Source organism: Danio aesculapii, chromosome 2 (assembly GCF_903798145.1).
Source record: "Danio aesculapii chromosome 2, fDanAes4.1, whole genome shotgun sequence".
Lineage (NCBI taxonomy): Eukaryota > Metazoa > Chordata > Actinopteri > Cypriniformes > Danionidae > Danio > Danio aesculapii.
This window is the reverse complement of record NC_079436.1, coordinates 36,172,743-36,199,510: the sequence shown is the minus strand read 5'-3', so window position 1 is coordinate 36,199,510 and position 26,768 is coordinate 36,172,743. Positions and strand designations below refer to the sequence as shown.

Here is a 26,768-nt window from a genome sequence, read left to right as displayed (position 1 = left end):
ATACGTTTTGGTGCGTTTATAATCCGCTATTAAAAACAACAACAATAACTGAATGTTTTGAATGGGTAATGTAGCCGTGGCGAGATGCATTTTGGTCCCTCCCATGGAAGAATGAATGTAGCGGAAACCATGCTCTTTAAAAGTTCTCTGTAGTTGTCTTGACAACACAAACTGCTGCTCTGGGATGAGCCTCGTGCAAAAGATGCCCCTCTTAACGCAAACGCGCATTCGATCGGCCCCTCATGCAGCCAAACAAAAAATATATAAAATAATAATTTTAATCGTTTAACTGATAGCATTAATCGGTTACAAACGCACCCCTTTCGGTTAACGGTTAATCGATTATTTTGAGCATCCCTAATTCACAAATACTAATTGTAAACTTAAACATGCAAGAAAGAAAGAAAAATAATGCAGATTGTTCTTAAGGAGACACTTTTAAAGATTAACCATCATTCAAACTTTTTTAATACATTTTTGCAACCATAAGAGGGCGATATGCACTACATATTAATATTATCAAGGTTTATTGGGACATTATACGCTCCTCCCTTTTTATTTACTTTGTACAAATAACAGATATCATATTTATGGATCTGCTTCTCGACCTCCTTCATTTATTGTCTATACAACAACAACAATAAATTTGACTCATTGATTTATCGATAGTATCAATTGTGCTCTGTAAGCTCGATTAGTGATACTCTTCAAATATGTGGCTTTATTTATATATTATATTGCTGTTTTCTTTTTTATTAACAGATGGCAGGAAGTTCCTGAGTGACAGAAACTCAGAGCATCACAATCATCACAAACCAGAGAGAATCAACACAACTGATCTGACTTCATCAACATGAACACACACTTGCTTCTGCTTTTACTCATGATTTCAGGTAAACAGATCTCTAACATAATTAACCAGCAGAAAAGTTTCAGATGTAAGTATATTGTCATGTTCATGTTTGCAGGTGTGACGAATGCAGATCAGATTGGACCAAATAAGGGTGAAAATGTCATCAGTAAAGAGGGAGAGACTGCTACATTCAGCTGTTCGTATGATACAAGCAGCAGATATGTTAGCCTTTACTGGTACAGACAATATATTAACAAAGAACTTCAATATTTAATATGGAAAGATGCTCGATCATGGAGTGGTGTGGCGACTCCTGATGATCCTCGCATTCGGTCTACAACATCAGAAACCACCACTGAACTCACTATAACTGGTGTAACTCTGTCAGATTCAGCTCTCTATTATTGTGCTCTGAGAGTTGGAGCCCAGTGATACAAAGTATATGAGAAGCCGTACAAAAACTTAATTTAATAAATCTCTTTGAAGTAGAACCACAACACAACCACAATCTGTCATACACAGAAGCTAATAAATAAGGTGGAAGCACCTGTGTGACTGTGGTAAGACATTTTATCCACATATTTTAATAAGTTCAACAGAAGATGTACTTACAGAGTACGTTAAAATTAATGTCAGTTAATCATCATGGTTTTTAGGATATAAGTCAACACAATCTTCACAATTATTTGAATACAAAATACATGGTTTCAGCAGACTTTATATGTGAAAAGTTTTATGTGAAAATTTGTATGTGAACGTCTAATGTATATGTTTACATTGGGTGCTAGTCACTGAAAATCTGTAAATTTTTAACAATTTACTCATGAAGCCACACTGACTTTTTATTTATGTATTTTGCTTTAGAAATTAACCACAGGGCCATGAAAATACAAGGAGAAAAGTTTAAAAGATAAAATATAAAAGATATGAAGATGTATTTACAGCTGCTTGATTTTGGTCACCTAACATCTTTAGGAACATAAAGAGAATACATTTTAATTCAAATGAGTTATCTCAAAAATAAAAAATGGCAAACTTCAACATTTTAACTAAGATTTCAGATTTTTTGTGTTTCTTTAGATTTTTCCAGTTTATAAAAATTTTATTCAATGTTTTCCCCAAAATACCAAATTGGGTGTAAACATTTTTGGAGAGATTTTTTTTTTTGTTAGATTAGTTAATTTTTTTCTTTGGTGCTGACTAATCTAATATTTACACACAAATATATTATTGTAAAGCATTACAGAAAATATTAATTTAAAAGAGAGATCAGTGAGGGGTGTACTCATTTATGCTAACAAACAGACCAATTTATGCGTAAAAACTAATGAAACTTTTTAAAAGTAAAATTATATACTTTTTTAAAAGTACATTTTTACTCAGGCAATTTGTCAATTTTGCTCAGATGAAATTGTCATTTTGTCATTTTACAAGCCAATGCATTTTTTAATGAATGTACATCCATGGCAATTCACCACACAAAGAGAAATGAGTTCAATCAACATTTTTGGCCAACACCTCTTGTGGTGTTTCATGAATGACCTGAATGATAGCAGGAAGTATTTTAGAGCTGAATAGAAAATAGTGAAAGAAAAAATGACCTGCAAAGCACTGAGAGCACTAACATAATCGTATCATCATAATTACACATAAAAAAAATTGTTCAATTTATATCACGTTATATGGTAAAGCACCTTATCATATTGATGTTGACTACTCAAAAGTAACGCATATCAGTTATGTAAATAATTGCATGCAAGCACATTTTGTCTTCTGCATCAGATCTGGACGCGCAAATTCTTTTCTCGGATTGATGGCAGAGCGGAAACAGGAGGATTATTAACAGTTTTGTCACACAAAAAGGAGGACGTTCAGTCAATGTGTTGACTGAAGTTGCAGAGACTCACAGTAACACAGATCTAGAGCTCAGAGAACATCTATACACACACCTGATCTGACCTGTGGACATGGAGAAACAACTGATGCTCATTTTAATTCTGACTCCAGGTACAATAGCACTCTTGATTCATCACAGTGGGGTTAATGAGGTATGTTGAGGTCATTTTGTGTAAAACAGTGAAAAATAATATTTCTTTGTTTCAGGTGTGATGACTGCAGACCAGATTAGGCCAAAAAAAGAAGCTCTTACTGTAAAGGAAGAGGAGACTGTGACCCTCAGCTGCTCATATGATACAAGCAGCAGTTATGTTTGGCTTTACTGGTACAGACAGCATCTTAATAGAGATGTGAATCTATAACTTTAACTTGCATGTTCGGTATCATTTTAAAGGGCCCATAGTTTACCTCTTTTTTATGATTTAATATTAATATTATGGTTCTTCTGAGTGTGCCAGTTTAGGTTCAGTTCAAAACACAATTCAGATTTTTTTATTAATATAATGTGTAAAAAGTGTCATGTTGGGGCCGTGTCCACAGTTCGCTGATTTAGGGGTGTGTTTCTTCACATGTAGATTAGTTTCGGCTTCCCGCCCAACTTAACAAGGGGGCGGAGCCATGAGCTCACCCACTCTGTGTTTGGGCAGACTGAGAGAAGGAGCAAGAGTGAGAGGATCAGCATTCAGTCGTACATGTACGACTCAGACACAGACCAAGCAGAGAGTACAAAATCATTTGTGTCTTTGTATAGTTTTACAGCCAACTGTGTGCTAGTTTCAAGTACCGAGCTTGTACACCGAGACTAATAACCACGCACACTGAATTAACTTTGACTGAGGCACCGGATGCGCGGCTCGAAGCCGCGACACGGCACACCAGACATTCTCTGTGGCGCGGCAGAAACATGAAGTGTCCCGAATCGTCGCGCCGTTGTGTGTACCCTGATAGAAACCTATGTTTAGAATTCTAAAACGCATGGCACATCGTCAGGTACAGCAGCACCTAGTTAAGATCACAAGGAGCTTCTGTGATCGCGAGAAATGCAAACGGCTGAAGTATAAGGTAGACTCAATGAGAAGTACACATGTTTGCAAACCTACCTAAAGATACAACCAATAATTCCGATTAGAGCAATAATGTGGAGAATATTGATCTTGTGTTTAGCCCAATGAGCCTTGCATCTAAAAATAGAGCTAGGGTGTTCCTTTAGTGATATCGCTTCCACTCACGCTGAAAATGGCAGACGTGAATCAACAAACTGAGGATATGATGACGCGCCTGTCAATCAATATTGGTGGGTGGGGGGACCGCACTCCTACGTCAGGTAGCGGTCGATCTGAAAACCGCTCGAATTGGTCCACTGTTTTTTATGTTGTTAAACTGAAAAAAAAGCACTGGGTGTGCTTAAATCACCCCAATATGACGGTCTATACACCATACATGCACATATGTCTGTCCAAACAGCTTGAAAAGTAGATTTTTTACCATAGGTGCCCTTTAAATGTCTCTGTGTGATTGGTAAATGGTCTAAAAGTCCTACTGAAGTGTGAAATTGTCTGTCAATTATGAACTTTTTGCTCCAGGAATTGATTTGCTTTTAGGTTAACATATAAGCAGACAGGTCTCGGTGAAGCTTTTATTATCTTTAATTTATGGTTCTTTGTTCTGAGTTGTATTTAAAGGAAATGTGCACAAATATCATTGGGATCTTGAGACTTATGCTGCAACGTACTCCTCTGGTCAGATATGCATCTCTAACTCTTTGATTTATCTTTGAGTAATGGATGTTATATTTTTACAGTCTCATCTCTGAATTGGCTTTCTGATTGTTTTATTATGTTTTATTATTATTAGCATAATACAATTTTACCAGACAAATAAAATATTAAGTTTTGATTCATTCTGAATTCTCCTGAAATCTTTTTATATCCAGTAGATTAAGTGGAGTCTGGGCTGCCTTCAAATTCGACTTTTGATTCTAAAGACTGAAGAGAGTGGGAACAGATATAGATCAAAACTCTAAATTAAGTCATAAATGATGAATGTGATCCATTCCTACAATTAGAATCAATCAGTCTAAATTTTATAACCACTTAAAATTAGAGTCAGATTAAATTCAAAGCTAAAAAACGAATATAAATAAATTCTAATAAACAACAAAATTCTTTTCAGAAGAACTAGAAAAGGCTTACATGCATTCAACTTCAACCATGCTGTTAGTTTCGTCACTGGGCTAATAGATGGACTTCTACATTATATTTTTGTACCTTGTGGAATTTTTTTTTTTTTCTGTAATTCAGTTTTTATTTCCAAAAATGGGAATATACAATTTTTACAATCAGATAACAAAATACTTTTAACAGATATTACACCATATATATCCCCCCACCCTGTTATAAGCACATCAGGAAACACAGAATAACTGTAGTTTAGACCAAGCTATTAGATAAACTACATTTAAATTTGACATTCGTAGTATCAGATGAGGGTTAAGTGACCAAGATTTCTTTGACGCCGCATATATAGATTTTCTATATCGTAAGAATGTCCAGTTTCGCATGGTTGATCCGTGCTGATGACAGTTCCAGATACAGTATTTACAATAGTGAATGTAACCAGTGCTTAACTGAGAGATCATGAGGAGGTTTCCACCTCTGTACCAACATTTTCTTTGTAGCTGTTGAAGCAGCTAACCAAAAGTACAGACCTTTGCATTTAAGGGAAATTGAGAGTTATCATTCAATAATAACAATACAGGATCTTTGTGGAAACTAATTTTTGTAACTTTAATAACAATGTCCAGCACAGAATCCCAAAGTTTTTGCATGACCTAGTGGAAATTTTGATTCATGAAAATAAATGAGTGAGAAGTCAATAAATAGTCGAATGATTTAAAAAATGTATAATATTAAATGATTTTTTTTTTTAAACGAAGGACAAAGTGTTAAGACCACATATTTCAGAATGTTGGATTGTTCACAACAGGTTTTTGTCTTACCTTGTTCTTGTTAATGGTTATTGATGAACTGTGTAGTTTTGTCAGTGAAGTAAAAAGGGGCAGAAGGAGTGTTTGGAAACTTATTTCAGTTACACCACTGCTATGAACGTGAGCATTTGCTGCTTCTTATAGTCAAAGTCCCTTTAAGGAAAGCCATTTCACTCGGCGGCCATCTTTGAAACACCTCTCGGACAGTAAGCTCAGGCATTCTGTTTGAATGGGGAAACATCAAATTCTCCAAAATTGCTTGCCAAGCTTGAGATTGAATTTCATATTAGGAATCACCAATAAAATTAAACAACAACTGTGTCTTTAGTTTCATTTCTAAACATACAAATCACACAAAATCTGCAGAAACTCACGTCTGGTCCAAACCCCTCCCCCAGAGTATTGTCAGGCTATAGTGATCGATGATTGGTTCCCGTACTAGAAGGCTGGCTTTTTTCACCATATAGTGATCAATGATTGGCTCTTGTACTAGTAGGCGGGGCTTTATGCACCATATTGACAGTTACATATTTCCTAATCAAAAAGATACGAGTAACATGTCTTGTGTATTCTATAGTCAATTCAAATTAATAATAGCTTTATGGGCATGACAAATGTTATAAATGTATTGCCAAAGCCTTTATAAAGTTTACATAAAAAATGTAACATACATATTTAATAAAAACACACAGTAAATTGTAGTAGTAAAAAAAAAAAAAATAATATAATATAATAGTATAATGATTAAATAAAATATAAATAATATAACATATTATTCAATATACCATTTTATTCTTATAATATATTATTATCATATTATTATTATTCAATATATCATATTAATCATATATATATCATATGCTATAGTCTGTCATAGTTCAGCAGTGTCACTCAGAGGGGCTCAGCAGAATGTGTGATGTCATAAACAGAATTCTGTTCTGGAATACAGAAACTGCAGTTCTGATTCTAAACTGTTGTTGGTGTTTGAGTGGTCGAGTGATTGAGAGCTATTCTGTGACTTACTGACGAATTCATTTTCGGCCTTCAGTGTTCAGGATGGCGTTGTTCAGCAGTGCATTTAAAAAGCTGTTTGACTGTTTTATCCCTTTCTGGCATCGAAGGGAGACACAGCAATGTGCAGCTCAAGAACTGGCGGCAGTAAATAAATGTTCAGAGAGCGAGGTCTGCAACTTCACTGCTAATCCCAACAAGTGCAGGAAGAAACGCCGCAAGACGGCTAAAAGAGAGGTCAAAGCCCTGCAGACTCCTGCCAGACCCTCTGTCTTAAAGCCCATCAAGGGAAAACTACCAAAGCTTCCCAGTGGCTCTGGAGACTTCATCCTTCCAGCTGCTCGCTTCAAGCCCCTGTCGCCAGTGAAAAGACCACAAATGTGTGCTGTTGAAGGACCTGAGCAAGAGTTTGTCCTGCCTGGGTGCCCTTTTTATGTGGACCCTCCCAAACTGCTGGCTGTTCCTCCATGTCCTGTTCCTGCACCAGATGAACTGTTCTCCACAGTGTGTCCTATTCCTCCTCCTCGTGCATGTGCTCCTCTGAGATCAGTGTGTTCTCTCAGCTCACTGCAGTCTCAGTCTTCAGGTTCTGCCTGGTCTGTATCTGCTTCAGAGCTCATGTTTTCTGATACTGAGGATGAGGAAAGCGAGTTTGGGGAGACCATACAGACCTTCCTCGAGCCTGAAAGATGCCAAAGACAGATGATTGCCTGGGAAGAGGAGGAGGAGGAGGAGGAGGTGCTGGATGAGGAATCATGGACGAGTGAAGTGTTTGAGTTTGAGGACCTCAGTGAAGCTGGAGACTCTGAGGCTGAACATGATATCTCCTCTCTGTTCTGCGTGTCTCCTGCTGATGGTGCTGAGAGCAAGCTCAGTGGGAAAGTCCTGAAGCAGCCAAAGAACAAAAGAAAAGTGCAGATGAATCTGTTCACCTGGGCAGAGGAGAAGGTGAAGGAAAAGGTGGAGAGGAATCTCCAGAAGGAGAGGGAGAGAAGAGAAAGAGAGCTGCTGCACCAGCGTTACAGAAATGATCCTAAACTGAAGCACCTGTGGATCAACAAACACAACCACAACAACAGATGGTGCTGATGCTGATCATCGTCCCTCCCCATAATATCCCACTCACCCTTTACCCACTGCACAATCCTGCCTGTAAATAAACATGTGCAATGGCTGAAAGATCTGTGTCTCTTCTTGTTTTTTATATAATATAGAATAAAAACATCATATAAAGAACATGTTAAGCAGAAACACAATTATTTTGAATCTTTTCCTAAATCTCTGTATTTACTCTGTGAAAGATGCTAAAACCATATAACTGCTACTGTTAACTCGGATACCCCACAAATGATGGCTAGTACCATAACGCAAGTCAGCGTTACATGAGGGTGGCGTCAAAGACTGATAGAATGACGATGGTGAAGAGAACCAAACAGTCTGTATAGTTATATTTCACCCGAGTGGACACCGATAATGCTCGTTGCAACAAGTTGTTTTCTTGTAAAAGCAGAAAACACAAGCAATCTGGCTAAACATCTTTCAAAAGTGCATTAACAGAAGACAAATGCAGAGTTTTCAACTGCCTAGATACTAATGTTACATCATCCACATCCTCAGATAAGTATGCTATCAGTCATGAATAGATCAGTATGACACTAATAGTTTAACACACACATTCAGTTACATTGAAAACAGTATTTTTTTCTGCAGAAGCCTAAATAAATCTTAAATAGAGATGCTCTGATCAGGATTTGTGCAGCCGATACAGAGTACCAATTGAAACATTTGCTGGATAAGTTGGCAGTTCATTCCGCTGTGGCGACCCCAGATTAATAAGGGGACTAAGCCGAAAAGAAAATGAATGAATAAATCATAAACATTAGCCACAGCTGATCATTTAACTGCATTTTGCAACTCAAAGAGGGTAATTTCAACTGCAGGGAGCCAAGAAAGGTCCCAGTTCTGCCAGAAAAGTCTGTTGATTGATATGTTGAAGAATGGTTAAAAACAGTCATTTGCAGCCTAACATGCTCCAACTGTGTTCCTTTAACCCATTGTACATTCTTCTACAAGAAAACAGATGTACTTGTTTTACAATTAATGGTTTTATGTTATTTTGCATTACAATAGTATATAAATAAAAAGTGGTGCTAATTCCGTTCAATTTGTTTTTTTTTTTTGTTTTTTTTTAAACGTTAAAGTACCGAACCGATAAGTAGTATCGATAAGAGTAGTAATACCATTAAAACCTTAACAACACCCATCCCTATTGCTAATATTTAAACAAAATAAAAAGTTTGAGATCTCAGCACCATTTCAACTAAACGATACTTAACTGAGCTCCCTCTACTGACCTTTATTATTTTTGCATGATGAAAAGTAACTGTGTTTGGTGCTGTAATATTGAATTGAAAAAAATGTGAAAACCAAACATGTGAAATACTGAAACTGATTCAATCATCCAGTTTCAGCAACACATCATGTTCCATTACACACTGTACAATAATTCATTATTTCAATTGGGTATTTAAATGTGGTCGTCTTTCCTGAAACTTACAGTGTGTGTGTGTGTGTGTGTGTGTGTGTGTGTGTTTGTGTTTCCATATCGAACGATTTTTAATGTTGGTCTGTTCCAAATGAACTATAGAAATGTACCACAGGAGGGCAGCATCCCTCAAAAGTGCAATAAACAGTCTGAAGCAGAGACCAACATGAAGACTTGATATATCAAGAAAACAGCAGCAGAGATGAAACAGTGAGCTACAGTAAAGACAGATCTCAGCAATGTCAACACTGGTGATTATTATTCTTTTCTTCACAGCACAGGACTTTGGTAAGAAAGATCATCATTTACAATCTCTTATTTGTTTATCTGTGAGTTACTTTATATGTGTCAACATTAATAGTTGAATATTTATTTGCAGTGTGCAGGGGGCAAGACAAAGTTCAACAGCCTTCAGGAGAAATGACTGAAAATGAAGGAGATCAAGTCAATTTAATGTGTAATTACACTACTACAGCTTCAGACACAAATATTTATCTCTTCTGGTACAAACAGCTGCCAAACAGATCACCAACACTCATCCTGAATAAAGCTCCATTTAGTGAAGGAACTATTGAGCCTGAGTTTAACAAGAGATTTTCAGCAAAACTGAATTCAACATTAAGAACAGTTCCTCTGCTGATCCAGGATCTGCGAGTGTCAGACTCTGCTGTGTATTACTGTGCTCTGAGGCCCACAGAGACTTAAACACACTCAACACTCACACAAAAACACTGTGAGCCTCTGAGCAGTGTTGATCAATTAGTTTTCTTTAAATCAGGTCTGTAAAAAGGGATTGAGAATGTGCTTAAATATCATATTCTCTTTGATACCATTTTTCATATGTTTTAATTGCTTTTCATTATACAATAAATAATAAAGGTCAGTAGAAAGAGATCAATAGCTTGTGATCTATAAAAACAACTCAACAGTTGAATGAGTGCAGGTTTAAGTAAACAAAGTAAACGTCTTTAACTTAAATATTGACTTAATTAAACAACTTTAAATCATCATATGAGCCATAGTCATAAATAAATAAATAAAATAATGTATTCTGCTGTATGTATACTTACATTAAGGTTTCTACCCAAAGTTTTATAAATGAGACCCCTGGTCAACGCTGCTGTATGTAAAAAGGTCACTTTTACCCACCAAGCTATTTTCTCTTTAAAAGACGTCCAAACAAAGACATCTTTGCTAAAACAAGGCTAGATTTGGGCTGTCAGTGAGAATCTAATAGACGTCTAACAATAGTCCACAAATAGTCTAGTCATCAAACAGACAGAATTCACACGTGTAGTCATTCATTCCTGTCTAATTGAAAAGAAGTCTAGCTTTGGTCTATTGTTTGATGTGACGTCTTTTAGATTTTCACTTTCATACATGAACAATGCTGATCTGGATCTGAAATGTTCTTTTAATGTCTGCATTCTCAATAAATAACCTAAAGATTAAATGTGAATAATTAATATTGTATCTATATCAATATCTCCTGCTAGTGAAGTACTCAATATTCCAACACAATCTCACGGCAGTTTGTAACTTTTTGATTTAGTGGCTAATTCGTACGAATTTGTACGATCTAATTCGTACAATTTAGTACAATTTGCTCATCCCCCAATGGCGGTTGGGTTTAGGGGTGGGGTTAGGTGCCACGCCTCCTTTTTAAAATCGTACAATTTCGCACGACTGAACTCGTACAAATTCGTACGAATTAGCCACTAAACTGACAAAACGTAAAATACTTACGTTTTCACGTGAGATCAGGCTTAATATTCAGTTATTGAGCTTCACTGCACTTACAGCACAAGTGACCAATACACATCAATACACAAAGTGTTTTCTCTCTGTTGTTATAAAATGAAATGAGTGGAGCAGTGGGTGGAGTTTATTCACACTGCTGAGAGTGAAAGAGTTCAGTCAAACACTGTTTCTGCATCACTGACTCTATGAAGACAACATGTTTCTCTTCATCTGCATTATAATACAGCTCATCATAAGTAAGTATTAAATACACATAGTAAATAAATTCGCAACTTTGCAGATCTGCATTTTTTTTCTTCATTAATTGTGACTCTTTCCTTTTCATAGGAACTTCTGCAGATGAAATACATCCCCTGTCTTCAGATAAACGTGTGACTGAAGGTCAAAATGTGACTCTGTCTTGTAATTACAGCACCAGTACTGGCACTGTTGACTCTCTACAGTGGTATCGCCAGTATTCTGGAGCAAAACCAGAGCATTTACTTTCTCTAAATGAATATTCAAACAGCTCTAAGCTTGATCTTCGTCTGTTTTCAACCGCTGTAAAAGCACTGAAGCGTGTGGATCTGCTGCTCTCCTCTGCTGCGGTATCAGAATCTGCTGTGTATTACTGTGCTCTGCAGCCCACAGTCACAGGAAACACACAGACACTGAACAAAAACTTAAAGCACAGTATTGAGTCTGTAATACACAAATGTGATCACATGCTGAACAACTCTCAACAAATATTCAGGAGAAAACACACAAAATGTTCGCTGAGACTTTCGTCTGTAAGAGCACTTCATAATAATTGTATAAAATCATGATACATTTATTTTCAGAAGCAGACCACTGGACAGCCCAATTTATGATGATGGTTTATGATTTTTTTATCTGAATATGTGTTTAGATCACCAGCAGTGTTGCCCTTACAAGCTGCTGGAGAACATTCACATTCAGCCGACTTGCTACTCCCAAAAGTCATTGCACCAAATAACTCCTGCCATAGCTCACACTAATCTGGACACACGCAGAGCTGAATGATATACTAATGACATAAACTTGATACATAAACTTGATACACACCACACACACTCACTTCTGGGCTGAGCCTTGTATCCTGTAAGTGAGCATTGCTAAGTGTTATTCTTGCCTTGTCTAGCCATGTTTTTGACCCTTGCTTTGTTTATTGTTCATGTTGTTTAGCTTCCTGTCCGGACCATTTGCCTGTTTATTTCAACTACTCTCTGGATTACCTGTACGCTCCGGTTTGCACCTGTTTTGACCTTTGCCCGCCTGACGATTATAAAATAAAGCTGAGTTTGGGTCCACCCCAACCCATTGCCATATGGGTAATCTGTTGTTTGTTTTGTGCTGGTAAACTTCACACCAATATTGCCTGATGTACATCAATGTTCACCTGGCTCAGAAAGAATTTCTTTGGTTTTTATATCTCCTGACAGTGAAGTAACTCAAGATTCAGTTATTAAGCTTCACTGCACTTACAGCACCAGTGATCAATACACATCAATACACAAAGTGTTTTCTCTCTGTTGTTATAAAATGAAATGAGTGGAGCAGTGGGTGGAGTTTATTCACACTGCTGAGAGTGAAAGAGTTCAGTCAAACACTGTTTCTGCATCACTGACTCTATGAAGACAACATGTTTCTCTTCATCTGCATTATAATACAGCTTTACATGGGTAAGAGATATTCAGTCAATCCATGTTTAATATTTGAAATAAACAACTAAAACAGCTTAAAATATATTTGAGGTTTTGCAAATTTATGATTTTATTTTTGATATGAATATGAATGTTTTTATATTTGAGATTACTGTACTGTATGTAAGAAAGCCCAATCACAGCAGACCAATGTCAGGCCTGGATTCACATTGACAGAAGGATCTTTCCAAGAGCTTTGAGTAATGAAAACACCCCTGTGATGTAGAGGAGAACCTGTGCCCAAATCCACAAAATAGAAATCTGATATATAGAAATATACAGTATGCAAATTATATATGTGACATAATAGTTCATATGAATTTTACAAATATAAAATATGTCATACATGTCAAAATATTGCCATTTTTTTAACTATTAGAATTACAAATATCTACATATATGTAAATATATTATCTATTATGTTATATATGTTACCCCTACAAATATATTACCTATAATTTGTATAGGTGTCCATATGTCTGTATATGAACACACACACACATATATACTGTATATATATATATATATATATATATATATATATATATATATATATATATATATATATATATATATATATATGATATGGTTGAAAAAAATGTAAACAGTGATTTTTGCACTATTTTGACAAATTATTGACTATTATAATATTTTATATACAGTATGTGGAATCCAATTGTAACTTGCATATGTTGCCATATATCATGCCATATATCAGCTTTCTATTTGAGGACGTGCAGTGAGAAAGAAATTACAGTAAACCTACATTATGATGGAATGAATAAAACTAGTTCAGTGTATCCACTGTCTGTACTGTTCCCTCTACACTTATGTATAAACCACAATGAAACCTGTATCATAAATTTTAAACAGCAATATTTAATGATCGTTAAAGATTGTTTATTGAAACGATGTGCATCTTGTGTGCTGGTGATCTAAAGTTCTGTTCCTGTAGTATTTGTATGATAAAAGGATCATGTGAACCAATGATCCTGCAAATGTAGGACTTCTTAAAGGAAATGAACGCAGCATGCAGAGTTTTAAACACTGGAGAATCTGTTAGAAGTAGTGACTGTTTAGAGTTTTGAAAATTGACATCAGGGTTCTGAAATTTGTGGCAAAACAATTGAAAAAAACTGTGATTGAGACTTTTTTTCCCACAGGAATTGCAATTGCAGATAAAATACATCCCCTGTCTTCAGACAAACATGTAGCTGAGGGTGAAAATTTGACCCTGTCTTGTAATTACAGCACCACTGGCACTGTTGACTCTCTCCAGTGGTATCGTCAGTATCCAGGAGCAAAACCAGAGCATTTACTTGCTCTAAATAAATATTCAAACACATCTGAATCTGTGTGTGTGTGTGTGTGTGTGTGTGTGTGTGTGTGTGTGTGTGTGTGTGTGTGTGTGTGTGTGTGTGTGTGTGTGTGTGTGTGTTGACTTACAGCTCAGAGACTGAGAGTCTCAACAGAGAATTGAGCTGATCTTCAATATGAACACACGCTTTATACTGATTCTCACCCCGGCCACGGGTACAATACAGTTTTATCAATTGTAAACAAAGAAGACTGTTTATTAATTAAATAATTCTGTAACTGATTTACCTTTGCAAGTGCTTTATAGGTTTGTGATATTGATTTGTCAACCTTGCATTAAAAAAGCAAAACATCATAAACAACATATTTGTGCTTTTGTTGACAGGTTTGGTGTGTGGAGACAGCATTGAGCCCAATAAAGGGAAAGAGAAAACATCTGAAGAAACAGAACCTGTCAAGTTGAGCTGCTCTTATCGTACAAATAGTAAATATGTTTATCTTTACTAGTTCAGACAGTATCTCAATGGAGGACCTCAGTATTTATTATACTAAGGTGCACGTTCATATAGTTCTCAATACACTTCTGATAATTGGTTTGAGCCGACTACATCACGTTCATCCACTGAACTCACTATTACTGATGTGCGTCTGTCAGATTCAGCTCTCTATTATTGTGCTCTAGAGAGCCCAGTGATACAAAACATGAAACATGTCAAACAAAACCTGAAGCTCTTTTCTCTTTGAACTTTGTCAAAACCACAAACAAAACCTCAATCAAACCAGCCCTGAATATAATAAAATCTGTGGTCACACCTGTGAGAGGTTCAACTGGGTCTAATATAAAACACTATTTTCAGGAATTAATGTTAAATGGGGATATTTCAGTGCACAAATACACAACTTCATTTATAATTTATTTCATTCAGAAACTATAAAATATTTTACTTTTGTTAAATTAAAAAAATTGAATGTAATTATATAATGTGATATAAAGTCAGCACACTACATCAAAACTACAGTATGTGTATGCTGACATCCTGTATGACTAAAAAGATGAATAAAATAATACAACTAAACTTCATTTACATAGTTTTGCATAATATTTAAATTAGCATTTCTATTCTATTTCTCATCTGCTTAAATATAAAACTCTTTTCAGCAAATACAAAACCACAAGCATTCTCTGCATTCATTTGTGTTCCCCCTCTTTATTAAATGGTTTCTTTTAAAATCAGGAGTGGGGAAAGGGAGAGCGCTTCTCTGTTATCTATTTCAAGAAACATTTACAATGTCACCAATGTTCCCTCTAAGCTGCGCGCGTGCGCAATCGCGCACTGCCCGCAAATTCTCAGCGCACAAGAAAATCTATCCAGCGCATAAACAACATCAACATAACGTATTAATTAATATCTAATATTAGACTTAATCTAATCTAATTAATTCGCCCAATAATATTGTTTTTTTTTTTGTTTCTCACTCAGTGAGTGACAGGTGTCTAGCCAATGTTACGATACAGTTCGCTTACGGTACAAAGCCAATCATGGCATTGACGGTGCTTGCGTCTGGGCCCCGCCTATATGCGCCGTGCAGGTTAGCTAGCAGGTTAATAGATGCTAATACAAACCCCGCATCATGGCGAAACGAACAGGCAGCGACACATCCACTCACCAAGTAACAGTAAAAAAGAAATGCAGTTCTTATAAAGTGGAATGGTTGTCGGAGTATGTGCAAATTGAAGAAAAAGCGGTGAAATTGGGTGAGATTTTTCTTTTTCAAGTGAGAAAGGTCTACTCTGCAAAACATGCAGCGATGCCAAAATAGCAAGTGAGTTTTCAGAGGGAAAAATGTGGATTGAATGGAAGCTGGACTATCTCAAGCGTCACGTTCAGCATAAAAGTCATTTAAAAGCTGTCGAAACTGTACGAAGACTCAAGATGGGACAGGGGATTAGTACATTATTGCGGGAGAGCGCAAAAGACCGAGAGAAAAGGAACGAGCTGTCACACAAAACAAAATCGGACCCTGAACAAGTTAAAGTTCTCATTGACAATATTTTACTTGCCATCAAAATGAATGCATCAATGCTGTCAGTTCAACAAATCCACGATCACATGGCAAAGTATGTGAGTATACCAGAAAGCTGGCGAAGCAAAAACTATGCCATTGAATTTGTGAACTCAATCAATGAGATCGTCTTGAAATCGTCTTGAAGTGACACATTTGGACCAGCTGATGCGCATAAAATCAAAGCAAGAAGCAGACGAATCAACCTGGACAAAGTGTACAACCATTGGAGAAGTGAGAAGGACAGACGTGAAAAATAAGGTCAAATTTAAGTCAGATTTGTGCATATTCTAGTGACGGTTATTAAGATTTTGTCTTTATGGATATTAATCATTAAATGTTGTTACTATTAGGTCATTTATGGGTAGTAGAAATGCCAAGAAAAACTGTGTAATTAGATATTTTACAGACAAAGTGTTACAGGAATTTGCACTGTATCAAAAGCTACAGCACAAATCATTGTGCAAAATGTGAATGTTTTAATGTGAGCAAAATGTTATGTCTGAAAGGTGTATATGTCTCATATCTTCCAGAACAGGACCCTCAGCCAGGCCAAAGCAGGACTCTCAAATACAGTATAACATCTACACATCCCATTTTTCAGACTTTTGTCTCTTTTTTTTTTTAAGTGGACCAAATTACTTATTTAAAAATAAAGCGTGCATATCTGATGTTGCTCACAGTAGTCCTCAGTTTGCTCAGGGAGCTTGTGTGTATGCCCAGATACATGAAAAATTAGAGGGAACATTGAATGTCACTGTTTCAAATTCAAATAAAAAAAATTGCTATTTATTTGTCTTAATCCTCAAAGAATAAAACATCTCATGAAAATGTAATTACAGCACCTTGTAACGGTGGAAATGTCTCATTTCAGCTCCTGATTTATGTTGTCAGTGATTTCTGCTCTATTATAGTAAACAGTTACACATTAATTAAGCTCTATTACACAAGATTCACCAGATTTACACACTACAGTAAACTTCACTGTATGACATCAACTTTTTCATAGTTCTCTCAACCTACCATGTTAAGTTCAATATACTGTCACGGTCAGCCACATATCAATATGAAACTGATTTTACAGGTAAAATGTGAGTTTAGGGAGCTCATTTTCATAATCTTAAATCTTCTGCTAAGGAAAAAAGTCTACAACAACATACAGAACAACTAGATTAGCAAAACGATGAACAACTGTACTATAGGCGATCAATAACTGAGATATTGAGGACCTGAAGTAGTACCAGTTTCAGTGATGACAATAAGCAGAATGACTGAATATAATAATTAACAGACTGAATGCCACATCTGATCAGTCAGAATCCAGTATTCCAGAACAAAGTGTAATAGAAAACATACAGAACATCAAGTCATATTCTGCTGTTTATACACACACAACACCAGTGTATATTGAGTTGGAGTGCAGCTCAGGCTCCTCCCAGCAGCAGAGCAAGTGATATGAATTAACTGCTGCTTCAACAGATGCAGAAAGAGGAAGAGGAGCACAACATCTCTGCAGATTCTTCAACACTTTTAGAGGATTTCAGCTTCTTATAATGGCTTTCTGGACAAGTGGCATTGTGGTCATAATTCTGTATATCAAAGGTAAAACTATCAAAATGACTTAGATTTAATATATATTTTTGAAATGAAAGTTATTTATGTGTGTAATGTGAATATTTATACATTTATTTGTAATTCTATTTCAGGATGTGATTCTCAGGATAAAGTTGATCAGCACACAAAGACTCAATCTGCTTTTGAAGGTGATACTGTAACCATCGACTGCACATATCAGACTTCTTTTACCGGCCCGACTCTATTCTGGTACCAGCAGAAAGTCAACGGAGCCCCCAAACACATGCTCAATAAATTCTCTACAACTGGAAATAGTGAGGATGAATTTAAAGAGCGATTCAACGCAACTCTCAGCAAAACATCAGTTCCTCTGACAATCCAGGATCTGCGAGTGTCAGACTCTGCTGTGTATTACTGTGCTCTGCAGCCCACAGTGACTCAAACACACTCAACACACACACAAAAACTGATGAGGCTTCAACTTTCATACACAGATTCACAAACACTGAAATAGAGAAGAACCCAACATGAAATAAACCATTAAATCTTTCATCTGAGACAGCACTGAAAACTCATGACTGAGGCTAATATCACTCTTAATAAAAATTTAGCTATGCAAACTGATTTCTAGTGTTAGTTTTAGACAGTTTTACTAAATCTTTACTCTTCATTAATTCTCCTGCTTCATTTTGGTTTCAGTCAGTTATTTTGAACTTTCCCTACTTACAACTATACAGTTATCAAAAATACATTTGATTTTGTACATGTGTTTGTTCATATTAGTCTATTGTCAATGCCATGTAAATATGATTTGTGAATTCACTATGGTTGTATATAAAGACGTGAAAGACCAGAAAAGGGAAATAACAATAATATACACTCAAAATAAACATTTAATGATCTATTTGTTCTTCTTTAAGGAGTTAAAACATGAGTAAACAACAGCTTGTATCAATGGTTCAGAGACTGCTGGTGGTGTTGTGGGATATTTTCCTCACATACTAGAAGCACTCAGCAGCAAATATACTGTAGCTGACAATGTCCATCTCTAATGATCTCAGTGGATCCAAATCTGCAGGAGCAAAACTGCAAATAATCTATAATAATAATACAAGAAAACATCTCATAGTTTAAACGTTAATTGATATGTAGCACATTGTGTATGGGTAGATGTAAAGTGCCACAAGATGGCAGTGTTCACATTCATGAACTACAGCAATTAATAACAGAACAGAAGTTATAGTGTGTGAGAGAGGAGGAACTCAGTGTTGACAGATCTGACATGATCTAATGGTGTTTGACAACAGATTAAAACCATTCAGTCTGACTCTTCTCAAAGTTCAACACTTCAACAATGAATCTGCTGTATTCACTTATTCTCTTCTGTGCCTCAGCTGGTATGTCTGTTTATTTAGTTCATTATTACTTTTTGATAATCAATGTTTAATTAATCTAACTAAAAAGTAAATGTAATTCAACAAATGTTTTAATTTTTTAGCAGCTGTTCTTGGAAATGACATCAAGCCAAACATCACAGATGTTGTTTATGAGGAAGGTTTAGATGGTACAATATTCTGCAGTCATTCTCCTGGAGCTGCAGATTATATCTACTGGTACCGTCAGTATGGAGGATCAAAACCTGAATTTCTTGTACTCATTTTTGGCAGTTCAAAAAAAGCTGAAATATCAAAAGTAGACCCAAGATTCTCTGTTAAAGTTGAGAAAAAGGAAAGAAACCAAGCAGATTTGAAGATCTCCTCTGCTGCAGTATCAGACTCTGCTGTGTATTACTGCGCTCTGAGGCCCACAGTCACAGGAAACACAACAGCTCTAGACAAAAACCTGATACAATCAGATACAGTAGGGAAATAGAGAACAAAAGCTGTAACTACAAACTACAGTGATATAATATAAAATAATGAATAAATCAGCTACCTAGAGTAAAATCTGTTGGTAAAAGAATCAAAATCAAAAACATATTAACATTCTAATGTGAGTGAATCTTTAGGTAAATTCAGGTGAAGTACAATAAATCTCCACAATACTGTGCTTTAGTTTACAAATCAAATTAAAGATCCTGCAATGCAGAAAACTGTCAAAGGTAACAAATAAGAAATCTCCGCTGATTCTCACATATAATATTAAGTGCAGAAAAATGTTTGCCAGAGGTTGGCAGTGTGTTCAAACATTCACAAGCACACACTGCTATTACATTCTTGAGGACTGAAATGAAATTGCAGCAAAATTTAAACAGAATTTAAGACACACCTTTAAAAATTAGGAAGTGTGTGTGTGTGCGTGCGTGTGTGTGTGTGTGTGTGTGTGTGTGTGTGTGTGTGTGTGTACATGTTTTTGTGACATATCAGGACACAAATTTGTATAATGACATTGGTATGACAGAGATATTACAAAAAGGAGGTGAAATATGAAGACATTGGTGACGTCCTCATTTCTCAAAAAATGTCCAGTTACAGCTCAGAGACTCTCAACGAAGAACTGAGCTGAACTTCAACATAAACACGTGCTTTATACCGATTCTCACTGTAGCAGCAGGTATAGTGGTGAAAATACATCAAGCGGTGTATTTATTTATTTTTATCTTTGTAAATGTGTATTTCAAAAAACATTCCAGTGTCATTGTGCACAAAGAAAACAAAAAATAATAAAATAATAATAAAAAGTAAAACAGAGTTAAAACCGTAAAACTCTAACAGGATCTGGTATTACTTTGTCTTATTCCTGGTCAGAATTTGATGTAAATCAGTGGTTCTCAAACTTTTTTCATCAAGTACTACTAAAACGACCAGTATTGCAATACAGTAGCGTAGTAGGGCTAATTAAGCAGCTACAGCACTGCACAGTTCAAAAATGAGGAAGATTAATTACTATTATTAAGAATAGGTGTTATTGTCAGCCACTTTAAACATAAACTGTGCTTGCAGACAATAAAAAACTTCACTGTTTAAAATAAAATGTGCTTTCAAAAGTAAATTTAAAAAGGCACTGTTCTTAAAAAGTAAAAAGAACACTGCTCTACTTGTAAAGTACTAATGTATAGTAGCCTATTCATCAAAACCTGGAAATGTTGCTTCGACCTGATAAATATAGGCTATATGTCATACATACAGTATTATGCAAAAGTTTGGCCACCCCTGATCATTTTCACAATTGCAAGCCATAGCCTGCTAGCCTTTAAAATCAGCAATTTCATTTGGATATATATTGTAGCCTAGGAAAAAAGCAGCATTTCAGTTCTGATATAACATTTATTTGTGAAGTTTATTTGTAAACTAATTTTGAGAGGAGCACGTGATTATGGTTGAAAACGGCTGGTCCCGCAGTAACTGTCCTTTATTATTTATAAATTATACCTAGAAATGTTAAACCTCCCCCTACATCACTTCTGCGTAACTCCCATATCCCTCCTTTTACAATCAGTTTCCCCAAGAACCCTTCAGTTATACCTCCTGCATAGAGTTCATTCAAACACTTTCACTCCCTTTATTAAACACTGTAGAAGTCCATCTATTAGCCCAATGACGAAACTAACAGCATGGTCGAAGGTTAAATGCTTGTAATCCTTTTCTAGAGCTTCTGAAAAGAATTGTGTTATTTATTAGAATTTATTTACATTTGTTTTTCAGCTACGAATTTAATCTGACTCCAATTTCAAGTGACCGTCAAATTTAGACTGTATTTCTAATTGTTAGAACGGATAGCATTCATCATTTATGACTTAATTTAGAGTTTTGATTTATATCTGATCCAATACTCTTCAGTTATGTTTATTAGAGACTAAACATCGCTTAGAGTTCCATGCCCCGGGATTGCATTTCTTCTCATGGACATTATCTCGACACTCTAAAGTTAGTCAGAGGGTGTAGGGTTAACTAATACTCAAATAGAGTGGTTGCCTCCTGCTCACTCATACTAAAAGAGTAGTTAACTTAGTCATCTCCGTACAACTTGCTAATGTCAGTGATTAAATGATTAAGAGATCTTCATGCTGTAGTGCAACACTGCTTCGTACAGTCAAATGGGTCTCAAAAATCGAATATAATCATGTCACAAACATAATGGAAGCGCAGTCTCCACCTAATCTACTAGATATAAATAATTTCAGGAGAATTTAGAATGAATCAAAACTTAACACTTTATTTTCCAGATGAAAGAGGATCATGCCAATTACAGAATCAAAGAATAAAAAGCTTCCAAGATCCCGATGATGTCTTAGCACTTTTCCCTTAAATACTCAACTCAAAACAAACAGCCATAAATTCAAGACAACAAAAGCCACACAAGGACCCTTGATTGGTAGTGAGTTTGGGGTGTGAATCATTTGCTTTTAGGCGCAGTATCAAAGATTTTATCAAAGCCAAAAACCAGATCAACAGATACAGTGAAATTATGACCATTTTACCAATCACACAGAGACATTGAAAATGATACTAAACATGAATATAGAGCTGCAAGATATTAAAAACTTGGACATTTTGTGTGGAAACGTGAGTGATCTGCTCTGGTGGAGAAGGTAAAGTAATTGTCAGGAAGGGGGGGCTCAGGGTAATTTCAATAGAACAGCTGGTTCCCTAATCTTCTTCTCAGATCAGAAACTTTATTGTTTTAGTGACTGAAAATTCTCATCATCTCACCTCGTGGAGACAGTTCTCAGGGTTTGATATTATGGAGAGACATCCTTATAACCCCTTTCCCAGATTTTTCCCTCCTTCATTGCCCACCTACACGCTTCAAGAAGCATTCAATCCAGCTCGATCAGAAGCTACTACAGCGGGATTTAATTGTTGAATTGTTCCACGGGTCTCTTTCAGACACCATTCCCAATTCTAGACAACCCATTACACTCCACATCCTTTCTAAATGTATTCACACTCTACGCAAAGGATACATTTACACTCACACAGCCCGTACCCTCGATGCCATGTTCACACTGGTCTTTTTTGGTTTTATGAGATGTTCTGAACTAACAGTAACATCAAAAATCAACCTCACAATCCACCCCACCATAAGTAATCTAGATTTGCAGGATAAAGAAACTATCTTTCTTTATTAAGCAAAGCAAAACAGATCAATTATGCAAAGGACATTCTGTATACATTTTGACATCCCCTCCCCCACACACCCATTCCAAACCCTCTCAGAATTCTTAAACTACAAGAGAGACCAAGAGCAGAACCCTCCTGCCTCACTTTTTACTGATCCCCAGCACTGCCACAGTAGTTAAAACACCTCTGCGGAAGTGTACTTACCTTTCAATAGACTTCTTTACACATCTGCAACAGCAGAGATGCTCTGCTGAGCTTCATTTCCCCTCTTCACCACTGCCGCAGCAGTGGCGCTCTGCCTGAGCTCACATACACTTCCATTTAACCATACCACTACTGACAGACTCCCCAGAACTACCACAGCAGTTAAAACACCTCTGCGGAAGCGTATTTACCTTTTATTATTGACTTCCATTGCACCTCTGCAACAGCAGAGATGCTCCGCTGAGCTTCATTTCCCCTCTGCATCACTGCCGTAGCAGTGACGCTCAGCTTGAACTTGCATACACTTCCATTTATTCATACTATTACACTCCCCAGCACTGCCACAGCAGTTAAAACACCTCTGCGTAAGAGTTGTTTGATACTGAGTCCATCGCACCTCTGCAGTTCCCTGAGCTTAGCCTGACATTTCATCGTTGCCATTATAAAATCTCTCTAGCAGAGCTCATACATACCTGGATTCAAATGATTACATTCGTCCCACTCTCCCGCCCAGTCACAGCAGTTAAACACTGCTACGGGAACACACATTGCATTTGCAAACTACAGCTGCCAATACACCACTTCAGTAGCAGCGATCACTCTAACCTAAACCATTCACACTCTGCACCAGTTCCATCTTTGCTCCAGCAAACCCTCTCCTGGTACCATCTTTCTAACACCTTCCATCCAGCAGTTGGATATTGCTTTGATCTCTATTACCTTTTGGGGGGTTCTTCAATATGCGGCTGCTGTCCTGAGCTAAGCGTTTTGGGGAGTTCTTGTTTGCAGGGCGAGAGGGGAGTTTGAGCCCAGGTAGGTCTTGAGAACTCCCCAAAATACTTAGCTTGGCACTAAGCAGACTGCATCGCGGTGCACCGAAGAAACAATTAATTTTGACAAGTATGGGTGTCAAAATTAATTGTTTCTTCGGTGCACCGCGATGCAGATGCAGACAATTCGGTATCGGTTCAGTAATAATCATAACCGGTTATTGCGTACTGACGTCATTTATCTCATATGTGCTGTCGCGGTAGCTTACTATGGCAAGGCAGGCAAGTGCGAGTATTTAAAATGCTCCAACTACTTAAAAACGCAGAAACTGTGCACAATTCACTGCGTGTGTTTGCTGGACAGTCTTTCACTGACACTTACAGCAGAAGCCCCTGTTTCACTGTTATGGAGAAACTAAAAGTAAACTCAATTTCTCTCTCTTTCTCGCTGTGGACCTTTGACCTGCTGTCGTGAGGTAAAGTTTCCTCTCCTCTCAGCTGTTACAGCAATACTTCTGGATACAGACATGAGCTTGTCTGCATAGCGAGTTTTCTCCTCCACGTCTATCATGGATCAGCTGTGATCGCTGCTGCCGTTTATCAGTGTCACTCCTCAGTGAACAGCGAAAGAGCGTTAGAGACAATCGCAGCCCTTTCTGTTGAGAGCGTGACCAGTCATAAGGGTGTAAGAAAGAACTCGCTAGACAAGGCCCAGAAGCCGAGCTGTATATTTATATTTGTTTATTTGCTATAAATGCTCATGTTGTTCTGTGCACGTACTCTTTTTATGTAATCCGTATAAAAGTAAGGATTGGTACGGATTCTCCTGTCGCCTCATTACAGCGAATGTGATCCCGCCCTCAGTGAGCGCGCAGTTCATATGGAAATGAACTGAGGTAAGCCAGGTAATAATGTACACACTCCCAAGACATGGCATAAAACGACACGCTTTATTATAGTTACTTACTTTCGTTTGAATGATGGCACGCTACATGAGTGAAGAAGCACGGTACTGAACAGTGATGAAGAATTTACTTTCTCTTCAGAGCAAGAGCATGACTCTGATGACAAGCGCATACATTTTGAGGAATGTCTAGACCCAGCGGAGGATAGAATTCCTGTCGAGTAAGTCTTTTATTCTTACCTTTATGAAATATGTCCTTACAGGCCACTTATAGTTTCACTGCTATACAAAGAGTATCCTATAACGTATAGCGTATAATGATAAACATATCATATATAATAAAATATAATGTTATATGAAATAAACAATTATATGTATGTATTATGATATGTATAAGTGGTGCTAGTGGTTATATTACTACAGCAACTGTTGAATTAATAAAACAAATAATTTCAAGTACTTTACTAATATGTTTCAAAACAACTGCATTATTCACTATAACTTACTAATAAAGTTTTTCACGTGAGTGTTTTGTTTATAAGTTTGTGGAATCCATTCAAACACAGATTATCACAAACTGCCACATTTTTATGTTTCCAAAGTCATAAGAATATAGTGTAATATTGCCAGTCATAAAAACAAACAAAAAAACTCTTCTATCAACTGTTTTTCTCTCCAAATATGAATTCACAACATACGCAATGCCTTACTCTTGTTTGGTATCTTTATCCTGCTGATTAATAAAAGCATTACTGAGGTGCTTTTCTAAAAATAGGACAGAGCCACTGAAGACTGCAAGCAAAGCACTCATTCTTCCACCTCAATCTGTCTTTCAGACTTCAGTCCCAGCAACATTACAACTTCACACACAATATACAACAGTGGTTTACCTTTCTTTCCACATGCAATTCAAAGTCTGATTGTTACGCATGCTCTAAATTAAAAGGAAACATTGGTTTGAATTTGGCTCAAACATCTACTTGTGTTAAATTCTCTTTATCTCCAAATTTCTAAAATAAATGTGTATGTTTGGGTTTTTATTTCTATTTAATTTCCTAGGGTTAAAGTTCAAATTCTGAATGAAAACGTATATAAAAAAAGTCACTAAAAAGTCACTAAAAAAAAAAGATGTCACTAATGTAATGCTTGCATGTAACCATAAGAGGGCAGTAGGTTCTAAAAACTTTTATCTGACAAAACCTGTAGCTTTTTTCTAAGCCTAAAATATATATATATATATATATATATCTCCTTCTTGGATGCTCATGCTGTACCAAAATCATACTCTCCTCTCACAGACTTCACATTGTATTCAACAGTCATGGCACAAATGTTAAGGGTTATATCTCTTTTCACATTACTCAAGAACTTTACATTACTGGTAAGAACTTTACATTTAATTTAGCTTCACGTTCAAGTGAAATAGTTATATATGTTTTGTATGTACATTCTTTAAATATTTATTATCTTTACAGGGTGCAGATCAGAAGACAGAGTTGATCAGCCGGACAAACAACTGACTGAAGCTGAAGGAGGATCAGTGACATTACAGTGCAAATATGAAACAGATTCTGTGCAAAGAGATCTATTATGGTACATCCAGAGAACAAATGACTTCCCGAAATACATCCTGAGGAGAAGTAATTATGGAGGAGAAAATGGCACAGAGTTTCAGAAGAGATTTCACTCAGATTTTTCATCAGATTCAGTTCCTCTGCTGATCAGAGATCTGCGTGTGTCTGATTCTGCTGTGTATTACTGCGCTCTGAGGCCCACAGTGACAAAACTCAAGTCAAACCACATACAAAAACACAGGAGCTGAACCTCAGATGGAAGTTTAACATGCTCTTCCTGTTCAGATCATCAAATATTGCCTCTGATTTATCTTTAAACAAACAGTGCTTTTTAATTTCAGCAAAAATTATCTGAACACAACTATTAAATACAAATTAGTTATAAATATTAATACAGCAGTATATGGATGAAAGTGAAATGCATCAGGAAGTTCAATGTTTATTAGGTGTGTGTGTGTGTGTGTGTGTGTGTGTGTGTGTGTGTGTGTGATCTTCATTAAGACATGATCACATGCTTTATACTGTCTGTCACTCTGGTCACA

General features: G+C 36.5%; 3 gene segments (V, D, J or C); all 3 read left to right on the top strand.

Moving 5' to 3' along the window:
- The first annotated feature begins 853 nt into the window (after positions 1-853).
- On the top strand, positions 854-1,285 carry LOC130238164 (T cell receptor alpha variable 18-like). The segment is given in 2 exon segments: positions 854-893; positions 969-1,285. Coding segments are annotated over 2 exon segments (357 nt in total).
- A 9,963-nt stretch (positions 1,286-11,248) lies between these two features.
- LOC130238158 (T cell receptor alpha variable 12-2-like) lies at positions 11,249-16,717 on the top strand. The segment is given in 3 exon segments: positions 11,249-11,288; positions 11,380-11,681; positions 16,670-16,717. Coding segments are annotated over 3 exon segments (390 nt in total).
- A 972-nt stretch (positions 16,718-17,689) lies between these two features.
- LOC130238150 (T-cell receptor alpha chain V region CTL-F3-like) lies at positions 17,690-19,069 on the top strand. The segment is given in 3 exon segments: positions 17,690-17,738; positions 17,843-18,144; positions 19,019-19,069. Coding segments are annotated over 3 exon segments (402 nt in total).
- Positions 19,070-26,768: the final 7,699 nt, after the last annotated feature.